This window comes from Alligator sinensis, unplaced genomic scaffold (assembly GCF_000455745.1).
Source record: "Alligator sinensis unplaced genomic scaffold, ASM45574v1 scaffold100_1, whole genome shotgun sequence".
NCBI lineage: Eukaryota > Metazoa > Chordata > Crocodylia > Alligatoridae > Alligator > Alligator sinensis.
This window is the reverse complement of record NW_005842193.1, coordinates 321,413-332,809: the sequence shown is the minus strand read 5'-3', so window position 1 is coordinate 332,809 and position 11,397 is coordinate 321,413. Positions and strand designations below refer to the sequence as shown.

General features: G+C 41.2%; 1 protein-coding gene across 1 annotated transcript in view; it reads left to right on the top strand.

Annotated features, from left to right (window-relative positions):
- Positions 1-11,397, top strand: part of SLC26A4 (solute carrier family 26 member 4) — a gene marked incomplete at its 5' end in the record, with an annotated part of 40,543 nt that overhangs the window by 16,388 nt on the left and 12,758 nt on the right. The window contains 8 exons of the mRNA XM_025207377.1: positions 997-1,144; positions 2,348-2,461; positions 3,039-3,116; positions 3,419-3,514; positions 8,240-8,346; positions 10,038-10,107; positions 10,490-10,582; positions 10,699-10,794. Of these exons, the coding sequence (XP_025063162.1) occupies positions 997-1,144; positions 2,348-2,461; positions 3,039-3,116; positions 3,419-3,514; positions 8,240-8,346; positions 10,038-10,107; positions 10,490-10,582; positions 10,699-10,794 (802 nt within the window). The remainder of the gene's footprint in view (positions 1-996; positions 1,145-2,347; positions 2,462-3,038; positions 3,117-3,418; positions 3,515-8,239; positions 8,347-10,037; positions 10,108-10,489; positions 10,583-10,698; positions 10,795-11,397) is intronic.

Genomic DNA, 11,397 nt, shown 5'->3' with positions numbered 1-11,397 from the left:
TTAGTATTTCCTTACATTTCCCAGGATTACTTTTTCTGCATCTGTAAAAGAGGAATAATGAGAATATTTATCTGACTCGTTGGGGGTTATCTGCAGAATCAGCTACTGTTGCCAAAGTGAATTTTTGCAATGGAAAACACTAAAATATTATTATTATTTGGATTTTGTAGTATTTTCTATTACAAAAATTCACTTTGGCAACAATAGCTGATTCTGCAGATAACCCTCAATGAGTCAGATAAATATTATTATTAATTGTATTTTGATCTAACTCATTGGGAGTTATCTGCAAAATGATAATTTACTGTTGGCAAAGTGAATTTTTGTAATGGAAAATACTATAAACTTCAATTGTTTTAAATAAAAATACTCAAATACATGTACAATCCTGAAAACCCATTCTCATGTGAATAGTCTGATCATAGTCTGTATCTATACATCAGGTTTTAATTCTAAAATACAATTTGTATCTTTGCAAGAATAAAGTTTTCAAGGAATTTACTGAGTGATTATGGCCTAAAAGATTCTAATCGCTTAACAGCAAGAACCTGCACTTCCTAGCTGATGCACAAGCCACAACTAATTAATTCTTGTGGGAACATGAGGCTGGATATAAATGTTGTTGAGATCTTCTGATGAAAAGTGCTAAGTATAGAACATGATGTAGTGTTGTAACAGAATAATTAAACACGCAATGTCCTTCATTCAACCTTCAAAAATATATTTCTTCCCTTTGCTTTTGCAAAGTCAAATTTTATCTTGCTCAAACCAATGGGAATTTTGTTTCTAACTAATATGGTCAAGATTAGGGCCATATGAAGCAAGATAATCATATTTTATGTCAGTAGGTCTTTCTACTTTTGTATTAATTTGGAATATTACCTTTCACATTATAAGTGATATGTACATGTCTGCTTTTGAAGGTTCTTAGCATTTCTAGTGAATGCAGTTTTTTGATCAAAGCTGATGATATAAATATATTTTCATGAATGTTAGGTTTTTGCCTCCTGTACCTCCAGTTGTCAGCATGTTTTCACAAATGGCAGCAGCTGCATTTTCCATTGCTGTGGTCGCTTATGCTATTGCTGTGTCTGTGGGGAAGGTATATGCAACCAAGTATGATTATGCTATTGATGGAAACCAGGTATGTGAAACCAAAATAGTTTAAGATCTAAGGAAATTAAAGTTAAGTTGATGTTTGCTTACATGGCCACATGGAAAAAATATAGATTGTATAAATGGTTCACATCTGAGTGAACTCTAATGTGTGATATTAAACTATTGCAAGAAGCAGATAACATGTGGGCTTCAGTTACAGCATATTACAAATTTAGTACATAAAGATAAGACAGGTGTGAACAACCCACAGTATTGGTCCCAAGCCCCAGTCCTTTGTGTTGCTCCAGTAAACTAAAGGCACTTAAAGCTTCCCTGAAAGGTCAACTACTGGTAATCTTTATTCAGGGGAAGTATCTGATGGTGTGTAGAGATGGTATGACTGACTTTATGTAAGTATTGATCCACAGTTACACCTGCTTTTCATTTCTCTGTGTATGAACGTGCTTTGAGATGCATGACTTTGAGGTGTAGGGGATTGTGCTGAACAGGTAGAGGAGTCCTTGGAAGACTGCTTCAATCAACATAAGTTAAACTTGATCTAAATCCCCCAGTCCCTGGAGGCCAGGGACCTCACATACTCTAGTGTTCCTGGCTTCAGGGCAGCCATGCTGGGGATCCAGGCAAGGTTCCTTCAGAACCCTGCCTTGGATTCAGTGTAAGTTTATCAGCACAGAGATGTTTTGAACAAGCATTTTGGATTCAATAAACCAGCAAATCTTGATAAAGCTTTGTTTTATTGTAAGATGTCCAACCAGCTCTATTGGTGATGAAATGTTGTGCATCAAGTAAGGGCTAGTCTACACACTGTTTTTTTTAATAGGTTTAATGATAATTTAGAAACCAACATAGTTAAGGTACAGCTCTCATCTATGTATACAGTTATACTAGTATAAGAATTCTTATAGTAATATAACATATTAAGATGAAATTTTTGAAAATCAGCTATTTACCTTTATTGGTAAATAGAAAATTACCTTTTATAGGTAAATTTCTCATGAGGGAGATGTACCAATTTAACTATATTGGTTTTTGAACTAAATCAGTGCAAAAAAGTGTGTAAACAGGTTCCAAAATACTTGCCAGAACCAGTGTTACTAATACAGTGTTTTGTGAGAGACTACTGTACATTTCACTTTTCAGACACCTACAGGAAAATATTGTCATTTTGGACTGCAAATTTATCTTAAGAAATTTACAGTTACATCATCATCATTTAATCTTCCTCTAGGAGTTTATTGCCTTTGGGATCAGCAATGTGTTTTCAGGAGCTTTTTCCTGTTTTGTTGCTACAACTGCACTTTCACGTACTGCTGTCCAGGAAAGCACTGGTGGAAAAACTCAGGTAATGAGCTTTTCTAGCTACTACTTTTCAAGATAGTCCTGTTTAATGTTGCATAGGGCACAATCTAACCACAGTATGCTCCTGTAATAACAGTATGCTGGTGTTAATCATATTACTTGTAGTTGTGCTGATGCTGAGATTTGAACCCAGACCTCTTTGCAGTAAAATCACGAGAAGCTACTAACGGGGAAAAAAAAGATCAGCATCTCAGCAAGTGTAATTGGTTTATGAACAGTGTGCATCAGCCACTAGAGGGAGACTAGGGCTTCTTAGTGTCCTTACACTGCCATGTGGAACATGGAGTAGTTGTAGATTTTCTCTTCTTCATATACAGATCAGCCTTCCTGAGAATATTAATATATGTGTAGTGATTTACATGGGCTGCTGAGGCTTATTTGACCTCTCTAGTTTAATTGTTTTAGCATTTGTTCATGTACATTTGAAGAAAATAATATGTTAGCAGTTTGCTTGTTTATAAAAATGTGACATAAAGCTATCTATATATTATTCTTAACAAACCTGGAAACATAGAAAATCTAAAAACATTTACTCCAGATAAATACTGTCTTCTTTGCAGGTTGCTGGCCTAATCTCAGCTGGGATTGTTATGATTGCCATTGTTGCTCTGGGGAAATTGCTAGAGCCCTTGCAAAAGGTACTGTATTTCACCTATGAAGTACACTTGCTGACATACCATTTAAGTCCAAAAAAAGGATAATTTTTTTTGCAATTTCTCAGTTGGCCTAATAAATGCAAAAATCTAGAACTCTTGGTTCAGAGATTATACCTTTTAAGTCCAGACACTCAGCTGTAGTGAACTGGACTAGCATCTCCAGCTGAGGCTCTGTTCCATAGTATACAATGAGGATATACCTCATAATGAGAAGATGTATTTAAGCACCCTAAAGTGCATTTCTTTCTTATGAATAATGCTGTTTTCACTATATATCTTCACAGTCTGTGTTGGCAGCTGTTGTCATTGCCAACTTGAAAGGGATGTTCATGCAGGTATGTGATGTTCCCAGATTGTGGAGACAGAATAAGGTGGATGCTGTAAGTAATCTACTTTTTTTTCCTAAATACTTTAGTATTGGCTCTCTTTATGGTTTTTATCACTCCCCAGGTTTCTCCTAGCTTTCACATCCTTTTTATTCACATAAACAGAATTAAACCATATCCTCTGGTTCATAATGGCTATTTTGTGCTCATCTCCAATACATATGCTGCCCCTAAAGCAGTGAAAATTTCAGATACAGTCAGTGAAAATTTCCTGATGTGTTGGGACCACTGTAGCAGATCTTTACCACCTTAATTACCAGCATCTTGTCATAAAGTGCCAGGTTATGGAATCCCCTTACACTGGCAATCCCTGACTATTGGCAACCAGCACAGTATACAGCAGTTTGTGAAGCTGGAGCCTGTAAATATGTCTTAATCTCCTTTATCATTCTGCTTTTCAAATTTGCTTTGCCATCTTAGATGATCCAGGGAATATGACCCTTTATGTTCTGATTATGATTCAATTTGTAAACGATTCTCAAATGTTTCCAGATACATTGCAATAGCAACATTATTCTTCCATTCCAGAATTAATAGCTCCCCACAGTCTTCACCTCTTTTTTAGAGCAGGAACAATATGAACTAGAATGTGAGCATAAGAGCACTTTGTCAAGGATTCCAGGCACAAACACACCTAGTTATGGGCAGATCTAGGATTTTGAAAAGTGGGGTGCAGTTAGTGTGGTGCATCATCACCAGGGATCCTGGTTTTCTCTGTTTTAAAAAGTGCACATTCTCCGTTTAAAACCCCCAAAACCTGCATTTTTCTGTGATTAACATGAAACACCACTCTAGATATATAGATATAGATATCAGTTGAACACACTATTTTATTGATATATTTACAATTTTAAAGTAATTTAGAAGCCTACCAGTGCTTGTATTTATTTTATTTTAAAATAAATATATCATTAATATATATTAAAGATAATATTTTATTTAAAATAAATTCTAAATACCTATACATTTTGGTGTTTGTTTTTGGATTTTTTGTTATGGAAAATCAGAGCTCCCCCTACCTGCTTCACTCACCAAGACATGGGTCTAGCTGCAGCTGTCCCCCTACACTGCTTTGCGGCACTGAGCAGCCCTGATATGCTAGGCCTGCCCAGTGTTCCCTCTAAGCTGCACGCATGTGCAGCCACACACAAGTAAAAGTCTTGCTGTGTACAAACTTTTTAAGGCCGCGCACACACCGGGATAGAACCTGGGCTGTGGCGTGGGTCACTTACTGAAGCTCCTTCCTGAGCTGGGGCTGGAGCTGGGGCCGGGGGTGGGCTCCACCAGCTCTGGGGAACTGCTCCACTCCCCAGCCCTGATGCCATGTGCCTCCTTGCTCCCCAAGGTGTTGCAGGGGAGCAGAGCAGTTCCCCAAAGCCAGCAAAGCCTGCCCTGGCCCCAGATCCCCATCCCTGTCCCTGCCTCGCCTCGGAGGAGCTGCTGCCTGCTCCACCGACTCCAGGGAACTGCTCCACTGTGCCTCCTCACTCCCCAAGCTGATGCGGGGAGTGGAGCTGTTCCCTGGAGCTGGCAGAGCCCACCCCAGGCCCTGTCTCCATCCCTGTCCCTGCCTCACCTCTGGGAGTAGCTGCTGCCTGCCCCAGATGAGGAGTGAGGAATTTACCTTTGGTAAGTGTCCATGCCCTGGTGCCTCCCTTTCTGTTCTATCGATTTTGACAGCTGGGCCACAGCACTTCACTGCGCTGCTCTGGGCAGCAGTCAGCATGGAGAAGGGTGGTGGCCGAACCCTGCCCGCTCCCCCCTGGACAGTTACTTTTGGACACTTGCCGGCGAACTGCACACTGCTGAAAGGGGGAGGCAGGACCAAAGTGGTGCGCTCACGGACCACTACTCCTTAGAGGGAACATTGGGTCTGCCCATGCCATTGCCCCTCCTTCCCCACCTACAGCCCCCCGCACCCCCAGCCGTGCTGGAGGGGGGCCCCCATATGCTAGGAATATGGGGCCAGGGACCCAGGTCCACAGCCCCCTGCCCCCTGCAGCAGAGCTCAAGCCCCAGCTGCCAACCACAGGAGGCAGCAGCTGCTGCAGTGGAGCAGAACATGGAGTCCAGCTTCCCCTCCTCCATGGTGGGCACAGCTGGAGCAGAGCCTGTGGAGGGGGTGGGTGCAGGCTGACCACTGCAGGTGTGGGCTCCCCACCCCACTGCCCTCCCCTTGGGGCTTCTGTGGCCCAGCAGGTGGGACCCAGCTTGGCAGGGCAGAGTGGGACCAGGCAGGGAAGCTCAGTGCAACCACTGGGAGCTCTGCGCTGCCATGGCGAGGCACCCCCTACCCGCCCAGCAGCAGCAGGTGGCACAACCCTGCGCCATCACCCCTACTGCTGGACGGGCAGCAGGTGTCTTGCCATGGCAGCATGAGGATCCTAGTGGCGACACTGAGCTTCCCCACCCTATTCTGCTGTGCTGTGCTGTGCCAGCTCCTGCCCACTGGGCCACAGAGGCCCCGGTGGAAGGGGAGCAGGACAGGGAGCACCAAGCCTGCAGTGGGCAGCCTGCTCCCTCCCCATGAACAAGTCTGGGGGGCATGTGCCTCCCATGCACCCCCTGGGAGTGCATGTAGTGGCAGGGGGGCAGCCCCCCCCCCCCTGCCACTGCCATCCCCTGGACAAACCACCCGCGGCTCCATCCCGCTCCCCACCAGGGCCCTGCAGTCATGCATTCTGGCCCCAGGCTGCAAGCCCCACGCACCACCCCAACTGGGCAGCAGCCCCAGTCCCAGCTCTGCCCAACTCCCTCCCTCCCTCCTTATGGGGGCTTAAATCCCTGCCCTACCACCACCAGACTTACCCACTATTTCCTGCATTTTTTTCCTGTTAAAGGAGAAAATCCAAGTTTTTCTCCTCCAAAATGAGAAAATCCGGGTTTACCATATGTTTCCTTGGCAAACAGAAAACCTGGATCCCTGATCATCACATATAACATAAGATATATGTTTCTCCAGTTAAAAAGAAACTAGAACTTTCACTAATATGCTAAGAGCTTACAGCCATATCAGTCAGTTTAAAATAAAAGCAAAAACAAGTATATCTTTATTGCAATGTGCATGTGCTATATTATGTATTGAAACACAGCAAACTAGGCAAAAAAAAAATCAAAACTTGTTGTTTCATTAGTCCTGTAGCCATTAGAATTTTTCAGATCCTTAGAACAAAAGCATCTTGAGCATCTTTATAGTGCACCCAGTGCTTCACTGAAAGTTATTTCCGCACCTGAGTTAATGTTTTAGTGTTAAAAACAGTCTGCAAGGCTGAAAAATGAGAGGTTCATTATCAGGAGCGACTTACAGATGCAGAATTGCTCAAGAAAGGATAGCTTGATTAGTGAAAAAAGAGAGAGGATTATAGATACCTGTGGAATGAAGAGTTTAGAAAGAATCAGGTAGGTTATAGTGAGCCATGAAGTCAGCTGACTCTATCACTGCTGCCTAAATATAAATTCTGCTGGCACTGCCAGGCAGTTGCTTTTAAAATTAGGGTGGACCAGGAATCAAAGTGGGGTTCAAATGCACCACTGCACCCCCAGTGGATCCACCCCTACACGTAGGGTGTCTGTAGACATGCTGGGAGCAAACTTGGTTAATCAAGTCTGCTGGAGCGTGGTAGTTACTGTGCTCCAGCAGCCTCCCACTTCCTGTGTGTCCCCATGCTTCAAAATGGTGGTAGGGGTGCTTGACTAAAGCTCATTGAACTAGTTTTAGTTCAAGTGCCCCCACCACCATTTTGAAGTGCGGGGATGATGATCCATGAGATGCTACAGCACTTTAAAGCAGCTCTTGGAGCCGCTTTAATTAAAGTACTCACCCACACTCCCGGAGCATGTGTCAAAGTGCCCCTAGTCTATATTTTTTGAGGCCTCTAATTTCAACCAAGGTCTTCCCTCATGCCTTATGGGAGTTTCTTTGAAGATCCCTTTTGTGAGATTTGGGGGAGAAAGGACTCTATAGAAAGTGTCTTCTTTCGGTATTCCCTGTCATGCCCAGATTTTCTGGAGTTCGTTTATGAGCAGTATCTTGCATGGGCCAGATTCTGAGATTCTTAATCAATTTTCAAACAGTCTTTGCATGGGAGCTGAGATGCCCAAACCCTTGCCATTTGAGTCCAATGGGAACTTTGCCTCAGCAATGATAGGCTAAGCAGGTCAAGACTTATCCCATGTGGTTTCTTTTGCTCAAGGGAGCAGGAAGGACTTCAGAATATGCCCCTCATTTTATATGATATATACCAGTCTGTGGTACAGATCCTGCTCTCGGAGATCATTTAGGACAACCCCTCCTTACCACCAGTGGGTCTGAGAATAAACTGTTCTCCTACAATGTGTGTACATGAGAAAATAAAAAGTTTACAATTTCTGTATGCAAAACTAACAAAAATAGGTGTTGTTGGAAAAGATTAAAAGCAATGACTAGTGGTGTTCTCATTCATTCTATGACAGGTGACTGGGTCTCTGTTATTTCATTATGTTAGAAACACTTGGTAATTCATTGCCTGAAATCCAAATATGAATAATAAAACAGGAATTGGCAAAACTAGCTGGGAAATAAAGGAAGAGTTTAACACACAAATCAGCACTTAGGGTATTTTGACCACCTTTGATCTTAAATTGTAGATTACCATTGATGTTTGGTTTGGTGAGGTCCTGCTGTGACTAAGAGCAGTTTTCTTTAAATAAGAAACTTCATATTTGTTATTTCCTTTCTAGATGATCTGGGTTTTCACATGTGTGGCATCCATCATTCTGGGGCTCGATTTGGGATTACTTGCTGGCCTTGTGTTTGGATTACTGACAGTTGTGGTGAGAGTTCAATTGTAAGTAACACAGAAACAAAACCTTTCAGTGTTATACCATTAAAAGAATTTAGCGAAAAGCAGAGAAATTATGACTTTTATGGAAGTAAAAAAATCTACCCATTTAATGCACAGTGCTGTTTCTGTGATATTGTCATAGTCACATTGTATTACTTTTGTGATTATTTAATGTAATTTTTTGCTTGCTCAGTCATCTCTCTTTTATGAACCCACAGGACTGTGGAACTTAGAAAAGGGACAGAAACATTCAAAAATGTGAAAAAGTTTAAGAGCATTTCTACTGTATTCATTTACTATAGTGCAGTGGGGGTCAGACTTTTTTTGGCAGATGTACCACAAATTAGCCCAGCATTCTCCCAGAGTGCCACTCCAATCCCCTTCCCCTGCCCAATCTGCTGCTCTGCTTTCTGCTTCCTGCTCTCTCTGTCACTGTGCTGGTTATCCTCTCTCTGATCTGTCATGTGCCATGCAAAGAGGCTGCCCATGCCACTTGTGGCACACATGCTACAGGTTGATTTTTCAGCACTAATCAATTTACGGTGGGGGCACATAGGATAGAAAACATGTTGGCAAGTAACATTCTCAGCAGCTGCTTATTCTACATGTCATTAGACAGAATTTGTGGAAAGAGTAGCACATGTGTGTGGCCATAGTTTTTATTCTCCTTTGTTACCCTAAGACACTATATAAAATACTATGTAGTTAAAAGACTCATATTCACAGGTTAACTCTTGACTGGCTCTGGTATTTCCCTGATCACTGAAAATGCAGGGCAACAAACCAACAGAAAAAAGCAGTAGAGGGTGAATGGAAGTGAAAGATGGCTTCATAGGACTTTGCTTTGCTACTCAGCTACCTCATATGCCTCTACTGATTTACTTGCTGAATATACACCTTTCCTTCCCCTGGAGTCCAGAAAGCACAGTGTCATCAGTGTCTATCAGAGCTGTGCTGTCAAGAGGCCCTTAGAACAGCAAATTTTTTGACAAATAATAAGTTAGCAAAAAAAGGAGTTTTGGTCAGGTTGAATTTGGTAAATAGTCTCAGTTGAAAAAAGGGGAGGAAATTTAAAATGTGGAAAAAATGTGTTCTAAGAAGTTTTAAATTAAATGTTTAATTTCAGAAATTAAAACATTTCGTTTCAACATTTTGAAAATGAAACTTACATTTTTAATTTTTAATTTTAAAATATTACATAAATTAGAGGAAAAAAGGTTAAAGAAAATAGTTACATAATGAAAAATAAAACAATGCATTTTGTTTTAGATTGAATTAAGAGTTTTGGCTTGGTTCAAAGCAGTGTTCTTTCACTTTTGTTCTACCAAAAACCTGGGAAATATGTTTCTGTTTGACCCCAAAAGATATTTTTTTCCATTTTTTTCTGTTGTCACCAAACCAAAACCAAAACAATTAACCCACCTTTAAAAATAGTGCCACTAGGATGCTGAGACTAAAGTGTATCATGTCTAAGAAAGGGTCTGTTAGAACCACTACCAGTCAGGGGAGTTCCTTCCATAATACTGTAATATAAGATTGCAGCAGGCTCCTTACTGAGCTATTCAGTTTGCAGCTTAAGACATATTTTCAGCATTGTATAAAGGTTTGTATGTCATTCTAAGAAACCATCCCAGGTTCATAATTCTTTAATTAAGTGTTTCCTTTTCACCATTTTCTCTTTTTGTTTCCATTAGTCCTTCTTGGGGTGGCCTTGGGAACGTTCCTGGCACAGATCTCTATAAGAATGTCAAGGAATACAAAAATGTAAGAGTTGATAGAGTTGTTTGTTTGTTTGTTTGTTTGTTTGTTTGTTCGTTTTAAATAATGGCACCTACAAGCTTTTATCTTGACTTTTATATCTTCATTTGTAATACAGAAGTGCAGCTCCTAAAGGTAAAATGTCTAAGAATTAAACCCTCCATTTTAAATCCAAGTGGTTGGGCTATATCGCCTGCTGGGACATATAGTTTTTCAGAGCTGAACCTCTGAATTAAAAATGTAAAGGAGTTCGCTATCAGTTCACTTTGTTTATGAATTATATGACAGCTTGATTTTTTTGCTATCAAACTGATTCACCATTTGGCAACATTTAGATGCTGCTGCTTACTGGATAAATAAAATAATGCTTGATCCTGACATTTGACAGGTTGTTGAACCACAAGGTGTGAAGATTCTTCAGTTTTCCAGTCCTATTTTTTATGCCAATATCGATGGATTGAAAAGCAGCCTCAAATCCACTGTAAGTAGTCTGTGAAGGTTTTGGATATTTCCTCATTTACAGGCTCTGGATATTTCACAGCAGTTTACCTAGATCAAATGCAAATAAATTTAATACCTTGGTCCTGTTTTCTGTAGGTGGGTTTTGATGCAGTTAGGGTATACAACAAGAGACTCAAAGCACTAAGAAAGATACAGAAACTAATCAAGAAGGGGAAGTTGAAAGCAACTAAGGTAAAGTTTAATTTTTCACCTCTCTCTTTTTTTTTTCTTACAAGATTGCTAATGGATCTAAAATCAGAGAAGCTGGCATTGCTGTGGTTCATGCCCATACCATGAAATCTTTTGTCTTTTATTTTAAAAATAAAAAGGGGATAGCTTTGACTGATCGCTGAGATAGGAGATGGGACCTTACATAAGATTTGGCAAGCTGAGCCATTCATCTGACAGCTATGCTTAGTACTAGGCTATGCTGCTATAGCATAAATAATGTGTGGCTGTTGCCAAAAGGTGGTGATGTTCATCTAGATGACAGCAGGCTGGATTGCTTGGGATGTTCAAGAAGGGCTAGATGGGTGTAATTCAATAATTCTCATTGGACTATAATGGGAGCTTTAGGAAACTCAAACCTTTTTTCCAGTTAGGGCCTGGCTGATGTAAACAGTTTCATAGTTGGTAGGGTCGGAAGGGACCTGAGCAGATCATGACCTCTTGCCATGGCAGGAAAGAGTACTGGGGTCAAACGACCCTGGCAAGGTGTTCATCCAGCCTCCTTTTAAAGACCCCCAGGGTAGGAGCCAGCACCACTTCTCTTGGAAGTTGGTTCCAGATCCTAGC